We start from the raw sequence: 14,168 nt of genomic DNA on the forward strand, positions 1-14,168 counted from the left end.
TTGTTTCTGTATGATATAATTGTTCATATCGCTATTAAAATACTGATATTCTGGTCTATAACTCCTCCCCGAACTTCCCTCTGCCCTGTATCTTGGTCTCTCATTGGCTGTAGGTCATGTCGATGTAGTTTTCAGTCAGAAATCACTGCACACAGCGTGATTGTGAATGTTTTAGCATGCCAAATATTTTGTGGGCGATTCCCTCAGATCGCGTCTTTGATAATTCACACTGCGTGATTGTCACTCGCGTGAACGAGCACCGATTTGCCTCTGATTTCTGGCATTTGTCGGCGATTTCGCAAAACCTGTCGGCGAGTGAAAAATCGGGCTAAAATCGTGCAGTGTGAACTCGGCATTAGCCACTGAGACTGATTACATAATATTACATAATCTTGTGGTCGACCATGGTATTATCACCATGGTTGATATTTGGCATTTTTTTCTCTTTGGCTGATATAATTTCTGTCATTTACAATCTTTTATATATATATATATATATATATATATATATATATATAGAGACAATTCTGTGTTTTTCTGTCAATATGGGGTGCTGTGCTGTGTGTACATTAATGAGGAAAAAAAATTAACTTAAATGATTTTAGCAAATGGCTGCAATATAACAAAGAGTGAAAAATTTAAGGGGGTCTGAATACTTTCCGTACCCACTGTATATATATATATATATATATATATATATATATGTGTGTATAAGGGCTGGGCGATATGGACAAAAAATTATCACGATATTTTTTTTTCATATCAGTCGATATCGATAATTATCATGATAAATATCAAATTTGAATTTCTTTCAAGTTTAAAGGCAAATTTTTGCTACAATGTGAAAGTTGTAAAAACCAGACGATTAATTGTGGTTTTAAACTATTCTTTATGGTCGGAAACATGCAAACACTTCATTTTTGAATTCTTTACACTTTTCCAGTCATTTTTCCTTAACAAAATAAGTATCTTAATAGAAAAAAAACATTTCTTAGTACTGCATTGTTACATCCCAAGTTAATTATGATGTGTTTTGGGTACGATGTTTGCTTTCCCTCCCCCTTTTCTCTGTTTTTACTTTCGTTTTCAGCAGGGCGACGCGGGTACCCGAGTGGTCTAATTCTCTTTCAATCATCAAGATGCTTAGTGACAACTTCACCAATGAGGGTGCGCTATTTGATTATAAAGACTGCACCTGTGCGGGAAGCGGCAGTTCTCTTGCACGCTAGCGCACTCATTCTGTCGACCTGTTGTGATAGCACTTGCGTGTTTGTTTGTTTGCCCTGTAAGATCTTGATGTTTGGATACTGCTCGTGGTAAAGTCTGTGTTCTTTGATAACTTAGTGAATAATGGCTCATTCCATCTTTCTTCTCTTTGGGGTTTTCACCGTTTTTGCTACCTGGTTGTCAAACCAATATTACTAAACGGGGGAAGATAAAAAGAACAGGTAAGATATCACGTGATATACATGTGCCACACTGAGTTTTCAATTGTGTATAGAACACTAGTTTAGTGACACGTGCCACCTTATTGTATTTTTGATTGGTAGTAAGAGTAGTTTATTTAGGGCGTCTTTGATGCTGAAGATTTTTCTTTCTATATAATTTAGGGGTTTGTTTTTGAATATTGATGGCTGAGTTAGATTAGAAGTTCTCTGTTTTGTTTTTAGTAAGATTTGTTTTGTTTCGGCACGGTCCCGTTCTTCTCTCTATTCCCCGTTCTTTTGTGAACCTTTTTCCTTGGTTACAAAGTGTATATAATTTGTTAATTTATGTAACTAATATTCTGGGTTAATATTTTGTCACTGTAATAAACAGACACTTTGCTGAATTCAGAACGGGTTGTGTGTGGTTGTTTTCCAGTACATGTTCAGTGTTTTGATGTTGCACCCCTTATTTCCACTTGACTTAGAGGGGTTTGTAACATGCATGTTCTAATGAGTAATATTGTTTCAAATCAAGAAACAGGATTGTGTTGCCTGATAATATTAATAACAAAATCCTCTTCGAAATACACATTTGATAGTAGCTTGAGTTAGGATGCAGATTTAGATTTATGTTCAGTTATATCTGAAACCAGTTATATCTGTAAAAATGTGAGGCGTTTTTTTAACCATTGGTCTTCCATAGTAGCATACATTTAGATCATGATAATCGCAGTTAAAACCACAAATATAGCACCTCAATACCATGGTAAAAATGTAATATGGCTTCTAGGTATCTGTATGAAAAACAGTAGTTTAAATACATTTAGTATAAATGCATAAACGCCATTAATCACAAAACAATACTGTAATTATATTCCATTACTCCTCCTTCAATACATGTCTACATTAATAATATAATAAAATTCGACAATACCGTGGTGCAGTTAGTGGTTCTACAGTAAATCTATGGTAAATGATGGTGATTTGTAGATTAAAAAGCCTTCTAACTGTATCGTTGCGCAGTGTTTCTCCTGTTTGTCAGCGCTGTATCATCTGGCTGTAAACAGTTAGTGTTCTTCGCTGAATTCAAGCACTTCACACAGGATCTCACAGCACTGTTTAGTGTCACGTGGTCGAAATTCATCATCTGCTCTAGTGAAGCACTCTGTTTCTATACTATCTACTTGTTTTCTTTTTATTTATCTATTTGTTTAAAAAAAAACTGCTTGCTACATGTACTGCGTTAAGACTAACCAGGACTTGTCACAGAAATTACATATTACAAAATACTGGACACACAAGTGAATTACTGAAACTTTAATTTGAATTAAAAGGAAAATGGAAAATCTAAAAGTATCTAAACAATATTTAAAACTTTAATAGTATCTGAATGATACTAAAATAACACTGGTGTGTGTGTGTATACATACACTCACTAAGATAATAGCATTGGCATCGGCCATGAAAAACCTATAGCAGTCAACCACCAATACATGTAACATCCTTACCACTAAACAGCATTCGTATCAAGGAGTTCCCATCCCCTCCTAGAATAGAACTTGCTAGAAGCCAGGTAAAGCCCAACAGAAGAACCAAAGCAACAGCACGGAGTGCCACTGGGGAATACAGAGGAAGGAAATAATGTTTGAATGCCATTTTAAGAGGAAACTTCACCAGTACATGAGAGGCATGGAAATGCACAGACCTGCAAACCTCATGGTAAACAGATGTCAAAATCTGGTCAGCAAATGGCCAATGTGATCAGATTCTGTTTGGAGTAAGTGAGAACATTAAGTTTATAAAGCAGCAACAGAGCACAAGTTTCCAAGTTAAACCCAAGAGGACAACTATTAAAAACTAGATTGAGCAGCTGGTCATTCAGGAAATGCTGCTCAAACCAAGTCCATACATACTTTTGAGCAAGTTTGATGCCCATTTCTGCCAAATATTTTACTTATATGACATTAGACCTGTTAATCAATTGGAAAGCAAACCTCCCTGGAATTGATACCTAGACACCAGATTCATACTGTAGGCTGCTCAAACAACTATTTAAAAATCGGATGGCAATCATGGAATCCAAACACACGTTACACACATGTATTTAAAATTAAAAATACCGCCGAACCTGAAATCTGCAGCCAGTGACCCTGTGCAGCAGGTTTGTGAAACAGATTCTCCCTTGTGCTTTGACTCTGTCACGACTAATTTACTCGCGCTCAACGCAGCACGTTCATCTTAAAAACAGTGTCGACTGAATTAGTCTGCAACGAACATTTAACGAGCACACAACTCCGTAATAACGAAATATCCTTGTTCGGTGTCCTCCAGAAGCGTTCATCTGTTGCCAATACACAAATCCCGATGACACTCTTCCGGTTTGGGTTGCAAATCATGAGCATGTGGTTCTTGTGCGCACCCACCCAATATGCAAATATCATCTCGTACGCTCCAAATGTTTATTTAGCTTAAATGCAAATTACGCATGATCCATGCAAAATAGTGTTATTTATATAAATAGAGAGTAGGTGTGTAGTACTAGACATTCTTTAATAATGTAGCTTTGAGACATTATATCAGAACAACGTATTTAAACGTACAATAACAAATCTGTATGAGTGTAAATTTGTCAGTGGCAAAGTAATTAATATAATCTTTAAAGTAATTTAAAAGGCTTATTTGAAAGAACGTAGTCCGGAACCTTTCTCCACCGGTCGGTGTTTAGTCCGGGATATAACGCACAAGCATACAACTATCATGATGGCCACTCTTACTAAAGCTTTCAAACCAATCTTGGGAAGGCAGCTGGGAAATACAGCAAAGGCAAGGCATTTTATTTACACAATATGAGCAGAGAAAATGTGTAAATGCAACTAATAATACGAGGTTGTTAATCAGCGCTGCAAATTAGCGTGACATTTCAGTAAGACAAGGTCAGAGCTGGCTAAACAGCATATACTAAGTGTTAGTCCGCATTACACTTGCATTTTAGCTCAAACAATTCACTTACGTATTTGTTCATTTATATTTCAAATTATAGTGCGACGTTTAATCAATGCAAATACGACGATGTTTCAGGATGCTTTCAGCGATTGGCAGTGTTTAAAACGTAGTGAGCAGCTAACGTAGACAACATTTTTGGCATTGTAGTCATCAGATGTAGCTGTCTAAGTAGGCAGCGCACTAGGTTTTGAAACATGGGTCTCTTTTTGTAGGTCTTTGGCGCAGCAGTCAACAGTCAAAGAGGAAAACCTACATATGCAGTAGGTTTGCTGTCTTTACCTGGCAGCTGATACTATCTATCTATCTTATTGCACAATTGATTAGAAGAAAACGTGAGCTTAAGGAATGAATTGTGGTTCTTAATTCTCTTATCACTAACTGTAATTTTTTTGTTTCTTCACATCTGACCCTCGTCTGTCTTGAAGGGACGAATCATAGTAAGTATGGAGTAACATAAAAGCATGTTGTCATTTACCTCAGTTATTTCCAGGATTATCATGCACATGTAATACGCCCACTGAATGTTTATTCATTGTTTATTTGCAGCCTCCTCCTGCCAAGTATGGAGGCCGGCATACTGTAACATTGATTCCTGGAGATGGGATTGGACCAGAACTGCTTAACCATGTGCGAGAGCTCTTCAGGTTTGTCAAATCAATAATTTACACAAATATAAATCGTGGCTGATAATAATGAATTGCTACATTAAGATTTTCCTGTTGAATCATAGGTTCAGCTGTGTTCCTGTGGACTTTGAGGTGGTGCATGTAAATTCTGCATCAACTAGTGAGGACGACATCAATAATGCCATTATGGCCATTCGCCGCAATGGAGTTGCTCTTAAGGGTCTGTACATCCAGATAGTAATTGACAAGCTATTTTTGTTAGATAACAAAACTAGTTTTCATTTTCATCTCTTTTTTTTTTTTCCAGGAAACGTTGAGACTAACCACACAATGCCCCCTAACCACAAGTCACGGAACAATCTTCTACGGTAAGCCTGAAAGACAAATGATTACAGTCATGGCCAAAAGTTTTGGCAGTGACAATAAAATTTTTGTGTTTTGCAAAGTTTTGCTGCTTCAGTATTTGTAGATTGTTTCCACGTGTATCTATGGTATACTGAAAAACAATGATAAGCATATCAGAAGTTTTAAAGACTTTTATTGGCAAAAGTCAATATTTACAGTGTTGACCCTTGTTCTTCATAACCTCTCCACTCTGACATGCTGGATATTAGCTTCTGGGCCAAATCTTGACTGATGGCGATCCATTCTTGCCTTATTAATTGTTGGAGTTGATCACAATTTGTGGGCTTCTGCTTGTCCACTCGCCTTTTGAGGACGGACCACAGGTTCTCTATAGGATTGAGATTTGGGGGGTTGCCTGGCCACGGATCCAAAATTTCAATGTAATGATCTTCGAGCCACTTCTTTATAACTCTTGCTTTGTGACATGATGCTCCATCATGCTGGAAAATGCACGGATTAGGGCTGCACGATTAATCGATTGTCATGCGCATTTTGATGGTAATGCCGGTTCTGTAATCAGCAGGAAATCATCATCACGTGCTTTCAGATGGAGCAGAATTTACTACGCATAGCCGTAGTTCACTGACAAGTTACGCAAAAAAAAGATTGTTTGCGATAATGACAGCTGTTTGCATAGCTTCTCAGTGAACTACGGCTCTGTGAAGTAAATGCTGCTCCATCTGAAAGCTTGTGAAAATACCACATTTAATAACATATTTTTTACTCCAAACTCGTCAGTCAGTCGAGTGTTTGAAATAAATCCTTCTGTGAGATGATGTGGCTTCTTACACAGAATAAGGCACCAACATATTTCAAAGTATTTAAGCAGTGATAAAGGCATTGCATTATAAATATACTTTATTTGAATGAAAATTATAATAATAAGAACTCAGATAAACCGTATATTGCCGTAGTCGTGTGTTTATTAGTCACGTTGAATCAATGAAAGCAGTTGAATCTTCTGTTTATTCAGCTGCAGGATAGGCATTTTCTGGGTTTCTTCTGCGAGGCGTATTTGGAGTTTCAGCATGAGAGCGCCCTCTGGCCTTTGGATGGAGATTTACTGCTTATCACAGAACCGTGCTTCACTGAAAGATACGCATGACAATCGCAGCTTCTGTCGAATCGCGATCTCGATTCCATTTCGATTTATCGTGCAGCCCTAGCACAGATCATCACCAGATTGCTCATGGATCGTTGGAAGAAGTGGCTCTTGCAGGACGTTCTTGCAAAAGTCTTGGCCTCACTGTGCGTGCAGATGCTCTCACACCAACCTGCTGTCATTCCTGAGCAAGCTCTGCAGTGCTGGAGACACGATTCTGTAGCTGACTCCTCAGGAGGAGACGGTCCTGGCACTTGCTGGACACTCTGGGACGTCCTGAAGAATTAATCACTGCAGTCGAACCTCTCTCCTTGAAGTTCTTGATGATCCGGTAAATGGTTCTTTCAGGTGCAATATTCTTTGTAGCAATTTCCTTGCATGTAAGGCCATTTTGATGCAAAACGATGATGGCTGCACGTGTTTCTTTGAAGGTAACCATTGCTAACAAGAAAACAATGATAGGAAGTGCTTCTTCCTTCCTTTTATAGCAATCAGTCTGCTCTTACAGTCTGAGTATGATAGTGATTTCACCTGACTAGTACTCATTCACACTTTCACATGTGCTGCTGATATGATTAGTCAGTTAATGTTAGCTGGTCATTTTGTGTCAGGATCAAAAAACTGTGAATTTTTATTTAATTTTTTTGTTTAAAATTATTTTTTGGCCAATTGAGCTTTGAGCTTGATCTGTTTATACCAGCTCCATCAGATGTTTATGCTGCTGTATATGAAAGTTGTACAAAGTTGTTGGGCTCCTCAGTTTGAATGTGATGAGTGATGCCAGAGAGCTTCAGATTTGGCCTCCTGCCCATGACAGTGTGTCTAGACCAATTCACCTCCGTTCGCTCTCAGCACAGCTGTCACATTCTCTCTCTCTCAGCACGAGTCTGGATCTGTATGCCAATATGATGCACTGCCAGTCACTTCCTGGAGTTCAGACGCGCCACAAAAACATCGACATCATCATCATTAGAGAAAATACAGAGGGCGAGTACAGCAATCTAGAGCATGAGGTCAGTATTTTTCTGTACCTACTCAACATACTTTCACACAGCTTTGCCTATTTCTCGCACATTTTCCCTAATATACAGGGTGTTGACATGCATATGCGAATTCGTCAATGAAGATAATAAAATGTATTATTCTATTAGACATACAAAAAATACACCATTGTTTAAAGGTTTGGGGTCAGGTTCTTTTAATGGCGTAACTGAATTTTCAGCAGCCATTACTCCAGTTTTCAGAAATTATTTTTATATGCTGATTTTCTGCTCAAGAAACTTTTCTTATTATTATAGATATGCTGAAACAAAAAACAGCTGCCTACATTTTTATGGAAACTGTGATAATTTTTGGAATTCTTTGAATAGAAAGTTCAAAAGAACAGGTTAAATTTAAAATAGAAATATTTTGTAATATAAATGAATGTCTTTACTGTCACTTTTGATCAATTGAATGCATCCTTGCTGAATAAGGGGGAAAAAACCTTGACTGACCCAAAGCTGTTAAATTGTTGTGTATAATAAAACATGTTCATCTTTTTGAATATTTGTTTATCATGGAAGAATAATAAAATATATAAAATTTTATTAATTCGAATTTAATGTTTTTTTTTTAGAAATCGAGGAATCGCGATTTTGAATAGAAATATTACCAAACGTCAGATTTAGACACTTTGACAATATGCCAATGATAACAGTAAAGAGAAAAGAACGATCCAACCGCATGTCGGCGCACGTGATTAACCGCTCACGTGTGACACGCTCATATCGCGAGGCACCATTCACACAATGTAGTGATGGTAAACCGAGGCTTTCTGAAGCGTTTGAGGCTTTCATGAAATTGTGCCGAAAAACGGTTCTTTGCTCGAAGCTTTTAACACGGTGTGCATTAGTGACATCTGGTGGTCGGACTTGTTTTCTCCACCACTTCTGACAAATCATCGCGGAGCAGAGGATGGTTTGAAAAAGCATGTGACCTTAAAGGGGTCATATGATGCGATTTCAAGTTTTCCTTTCTCTTTGGAGTGTTACAAGCTGATTGTGCATAGATAAGATCCCTGGTCACATCACAGTGGACTCGGCTGTCTTAACCGTGGCTTGTGTACTGCAAACACATACCAGCTTTACATTGTAAAGCTGGTATGTCTTTACATTTATTTTGAAAGATGAAGCTCGCGATTATGGTAAGGGGCGTTACATTTCTGACGAGTGCTCGTGGTGTTCGGCCACCGGCAGGGATTGTAGGTGGGGAGAGTGAATGTACAGTGCCAAAAATGGCTGCCCACTGCTCCGGGTGTGTGTTCACTGCAGTGTGCATCCACTTTGGATGGGATAAATGCAGAGCACTAATTCCGAGTATGGGTCACCATACTTGGCCACATGTCACTTCACTTCACTTCACAATAGTGGTTTGAAAACTGCATCGGAGCTGCGGTATCAATTGTCCCATCACTAACAGAATGTGCTTTTGTCTTGATAAAGATGCGACGTGGACAGTGGAATAGGAAAAACATGCAAGAAGATGGGAGTGAACTTCTTTTAACTGGAGCGCTGCGTATTTAGACTGTCGTTTCATGCATGAGACGCGAGCACAAGTCAAACGCATCCATGTTTACGTAGAAAAAAACAATGGAAAAGCAGCGCAAGCGAATAAAAAAATGACTGTATGCCTGATATTGCATGTTTTCATGCTAAAAGCTGCTGTTGTTTTTACAGAACATTTATAGTTAATAATAGTCTACTTGTGTTATACCTTTAAGTCATTTTGGATTTGAATTACCTTGACTTTTGAACATATAATATGCATAAGACACGTTGTACAATATAAAGTTCATTCATCTTTTCTGCAAATATATTTGTGATTTGTTTAACATTTATATCATGTTGACAACTTCATGGGTGGTGGTGTGGTGCACTTGGAATAGAAGTTACTTTAACTAGAGGGTTAATAAAGAAAAAGTTACTTGAATCAAGTTGTAGTTACATTTTCAAGTTGACTAGTTAAACATTGTAAAAAATCGAGAATCGGTCAAATGCTTTTTGCCAAATCGCCCAGCCCTATATATATTTTATATAATTAATATATAATATATATACTGTAGATTGTTCTAAATTACATCAATTTAATTAGTTGTTCATATATCTCTATGTATGACACTTTCTATGTCCTCCATTCAAGTGAAAATTCCAATCCAGTGAATATCCTTTTTTTTGGTCTATACCCTAGAATAAATAATAATTTCCTGTGTGTTTCAGAGTGTATCGGGAGTTGTGGAGTCTCTAAAAATCATCACACGGAACAACTCCCTCCGCATTGCTGACTATGCCTTCAGACTGGCCCGAGATAAAGGTCGCCGCAGGGTCACGGCCGTCCACAAGGCTAACATCATGTTAGTTAGTCTACTGCTTGTCATCTGTACGATTAAATCACAGTTGTATCACAGCAGAGAATGTTACTGGTCTCGTAATGTGTTTTCACTCTCTTCTCCTAACAGGAAACTGGGGGATGGGCTGTTCTTGCAGTGCTGCAAGGAGGTGGCCTCTGGATACCCAGACATTGAGTTTGATAGTATGATTGTAGACAACACCACAATGCAGGTGAATTACTCGTGCACAAATAATCAAACAGTTTTGATGTGTTATGAGAAAGCAAAAAAAGCTCATTACTGTATTTACTGTGGTTATGTCCTTTCTTTCAGCTTGTTTCCAAGCCCCACCAGTTTGATGTCATGGTGATGCCTAACCTCTATGGGAATGTGGTCAGCAATGTGTGTGCGGGGCTGGTGGGTGGACCTGGTCTGGTGCCTGGTGCCAACTACGGGCGAGACTACGCTGTGTTTGAAACGGTTGGTCTGAAGGAAAAGACAGAGGCGATTAGCACAATCCTCACTTGCTGAAGTTAGAAAACATTCCCTCATAATAATTCTTATAGTCTTATTAGCTAGTGTACTACACAACTGTTCAAAAATTTTTTTTTCATTAGTTGTATTTAGCATTAAATTGATCAGTAGCGACAGTTAAGCCATTTATGATGTTATAAAAGAATGCTGTTCTTTGGTCTTTCTGTTCATTAAAAAAACTGGATCATTGTTCCCATAAAAAATATTAAGCAGCACAACTGTTTTCATATATACTTTGATAATAATATGAAATATATCTTAAACCACCAAATCATAACATTAGAATGATTTCTGAAGGATCGTGTGACACTGGAGAAATTCAGATTTGCCGTTGCAGGAATTAAATATGTTTTACAAAATGATTTTATTTTAAGTTCAAATATTTCCCAATATATCTGCTCTTATTATGTTTTGATCAAATAAATGCAACCTTGGTGAACAAAAGAGACTTTCAAAAACATTAAAAAAAAAAAAACTTATCAGCCCCAAACCTTTAAACAGCAGTGCACATTTCAGTAGTTTAACTACTTAGTGAACATTACTTCATCTGGGCTGATAAATACTCACAATCCAACGTTTATGATGTGCTTGTGTTATAAGATACATTTTTGTGTCACTGAAATTGAAATGTAAATTTCAAATGACATTTGAGTGATATTAAATTTGTTATAACAGGCCACCAGGAATACAGGAAAGAGTATTGCCAACAGGAACATTGCTAACCCCACTGCCATGCTGCTTGCCAGCTGCCTCATGTTAGATCATCTCAAGTAAGTGGTAAAGGAGAAGCTTGTGTGTCAACTCTTATGATGCTAATTTTGCCTATTTTTGCCTTTCTGGTTGTTTGTCAGCTCTTACATCTCTAACTTAATGAACAGCCAGAATTTCCCTGTTGTACAAAGCACTTTCTATAGTATTACTGTAGTACATTGCTTAGGATATGATTTTTTTTAGTAGTGGCTTCTTCTCTTCCTCTTCAGACTTCATGACTATGCCAACATGATCCGCGGTGCGATTCTCACCACCATGAACGAGACCAGGGTCAGTCACACTTAACCTACCTGTCCACATTTTAGGGTTGGTCTAGCACTTTTTATAAAGCAGGTTTTAGATCATAGCTGGCTTTAACAAATAAGAATTTTGTCGGTTGTGAATACCTGTTCATCAAGGTACCAGTTAGACTCTTGATGTCAGATTTTTGATTAATTGTTTTAATTGAACAAACTTTTAACTTTTTGTTCCTTTAAGAATATTACTCCTATTCTGTGTTAGGTTCTTAGTTCCAGAGTAGTACTTTTACAGTTTTAACAATCCGAATCAAATAATTTTCAGACGAGTCCACATGCTTGTTGCTCAGTTGATGTTCTCTCATGTCTAAGCATGTTGTAATGTTTTCTGTTGCAGTTGCACACCGTTGACATTGGGGGTCAGGGCACTACCTCAGAAGTGGTTCAGTCTATCATGAGGATCATCCAGAGCGGCGGTCCCCTCACCACTGAGATCTAAACCGAGTCGGCACCACTCCACCACTGTTTGGTACTGAGCACATGATCTTTTTTGCCATTGCCAGGAGCCACAAGCCTGAGTTATTGATAATTCCATTTCCAGTTTGGTAGAGCTGTTAATGTTTTAAGGTTCTTTGTTCTGTCTGTGATGTTTTGATGTAGTTCTGACATTCACCATTATCTTTTCCTCTCTCCATTTTACTTTCAGACATCAGCTTCTTAAGGACATCTGCACTTCATTTTATGTCTCAATAACGTTGCTTTCACTGGAGACGAGATTTATTCTTGAATCCAGCAGTTTTATGGGGATCAGCAGGAGTGAAGATGGTGTTACATGAAATACAACATACTTCAGCGCTGTGATTGTGGTGTTTCTTGTGCTTAGTGGTCTTTCCATGGGAACTGCAGAGTTTTTAGATTTATCATATTGTATCTGAAAGGTTATATTGTTTTAATGCTATGCTAATACAGTATTTATGATGAGGGTCTTGCATTGGATTTGTGTTTCTGCTGCTCAGTTGCATTCCACATTTTATCCATTCTTACCGTGTTATCCTCAAACACAACATATTCATTTTGGTTTTATACCTTTTTAGTTTACTTTAATGACCCTATACAAACCTCCCAACTGTCCATTTACATAATTATATTATACTTGTATAAAATACAGCATTTTACTTTTTTTTTTTTTAACTGCCTTAAACTGTTGGGCGTTTAAATGGACTTCATATTCTGGATGTCCATGAGATGTTATTTTTCTTTGGACTTTATGCTGGGGTATTATTTATGATTTATACGTAATGGTGGTCTAATGTTGCATTTAGTTTGGACCTTTATGTTCCTGTTCAGTATTTGATAAGTCTGCATCTGGCATACTGTCATTTTTTGAATTAAACATCTACATTTTCCATCATGAAATGCGGTTTTTAGATTAGTATAATTAGAATACTGTAAAGCAGTGGTTCTCAACCTTTTGTCTCAAAGGCTCCCATTGTCCACAACAGTATTCAGTTTTATTACATTTTTAATTTTCTGAAAAAAATATCAAAGCTTGGCATAAATAGAAAAATGTATAAACAATATATGAATCTAATTGTTTGACTTCATATTCTGGATGTCCATGAGATGTTATTTTTCTTTGGACTTTATGCTGGGGTATTATTTATGATTTATACTTAATGGTGGTCTAATGTTGCATTTAGTTTGGACCTTTATGTTCCTGTTCAGTATTTGATAAGTCTGCATCTGGCATACTGTCATTTTTTGAATTAAACATCTACATTTTCCATCATGAAATGCGGTTTTTAGATTAGTATAATTAGAATACTGTAAAGCAGTGGTTCTCAACCTTTTGTCTCAAAGGCTCCCATTGTCCACAACAGTATTCAGTTTTATTACATTTTTAATTTTCTGAAAAAAATATCAAAGCTTGGCATAAATAGAAAAATGTATAAACAATATATGAATCTAATTGTTTGATTTTAACAATGTACGTGACTTTTCCAGGTCTAGAACTTCACTGGTTGAGATTCACCACTGTAAAGGGTTAAAATTTGGACTCTTGCACAAATCCGTAATGGCTCACTGGTAATCCACAGACATATTAAAATGGTTTTCCTCTTTAAAATGTCTTGTTTATTGTTTTGTCAGCTTGAGCTGGTATGATCACCAGCTAATTAAAATTGAACATAGACTGAAAAACTGGAAGTCACATTGGATGTGCCTTAAAGGGTTAGTTCACTCAAAAATTAAAATTCACAAAATAAGTCACAGCAGATACATTTCCATTCTGGTAGAAATAAGAGATGGGCACTAAAATGTTCTTTGATTTTATCAAATTATAAAATAATCTTAAAGGGATAGTTCACTCAAAAATTAAAATTCTGTCATTAAATTCTCACCCTCGAGTCGTTCCAAACCCATAAGACTTTCGTTCATCTTCGGAACACAAATTAAGATATTTTTGATGAAATCCGAGAGCATTCTGACCCTGCATAGACAGCAACGCAACTACATTCAAGGCCAAGAAAGGTAGTAAGGACATCGTTAAAATAGTCCATGTGACATCAGTGGTTTAACTGTAATGTTATGAAGGTACAAACAAAAACTTTGTGTACATAGAAAACTAAAACAATGACTTTATTCAACAATTTCTTCTCTTCCGTGTAAGTCTTCGATGTGCGTTCACGACAGTACCAC

General features: G+C 37.1%; 2 protein-coding genes across 3 annotated transcripts in view; one reads left to right on the forward strand and one right to left on the reverse strand.

The window, feature by feature from the left end:
• The window catches only part of LOC107591069 (protein FAM3A-like), a 9,130-nt gene extending 5,325 nt beyond the window's left edge, over positions 1–3,805 (reverse strand). The window contains exons 1-3 of the mRNA XM_016280069.1: positions 3,556–3,805; positions 3,133–3,195; positions 2,936–3,043 (exon numbers count right to left, since the gene is read on the reverse strand). Coding sequence (XP_016135555.1) covers positions 2,936–3,043; positions 3,133–3,145 — 121 coding nt within the window. The 5' untranslated portion in view covers positions 3,146–3,195; positions 3,556–3,805. The remainder of the gene's footprint in view (positions 1–2,935; positions 3,044–3,132; positions 3,196–3,555) is intronic.
• A 308-nt stretch (positions 3,806–4,113) lies between these two features.
• On the forward strand, positions 4,114–13,064 carry LOC107591068 (isocitrate dehydrogenase [NAD] subunit gamma, mitochondrial-like). 2 transcript variants are annotated; one of them, XR_001609853.1, is made up of 14 exons: positions 4,114–4,250; positions 4,643–4,690; positions 4,856–4,867; positions 4,977–5,074; positions 5,161–5,276; positions 5,364–5,424; positions 7,444–7,576; positions 9,821–9,954; positions 10,060–10,162; positions 10,264–10,410; positions 11,140–11,234; positions 11,445–11,505; positions 11,869–12,049; positions 12,178–13,064. XR_001609853.1 is itself a non-coding variant. In XM_016280068.1 (14 exons), the coding sequence occupies exons 1-13, from the start codon at positions 4,185–4,187 to the stop codon at positions 11,968–11,970; spliced, it is 1,176 nt and encodes a 391-aa protein (XP_016135554.1). In that variant the 5' UTR covers positions 4,114–4,184; the 3' UTR covers positions 11,971–12,000; positions 12,178–13,063. The 2 variants fall into 2 exon arrangements, 1 of the variants encoding a protein (XP_016135554.1); XM_016280068.1 differs by having other exon boundaries at positions 11,869–12,000; positions 12,178–13,063.
• The last annotated feature ends 1,104 nt before the right edge of the window (positions 13,065–14,168 follow it).

The sequence above is a fragment of the Sinocyclocheilus grahami genome, unplaced genomic scaffold (genome assembly GCF_001515645.1).
Source record: "Sinocyclocheilus grahami isolate Dianchi unplaced genomic scaffold, SAMN03320097.WGS_v1.1 scaffold137.1, whole genome shotgun sequence".
Classification (NCBI taxonomy): domain Eukaryota; kingdom Metazoa; phylum Chordata; class Actinopteri; order Cypriniformes; family Cyprinidae; genus Sinocyclocheilus; species Sinocyclocheilus grahami.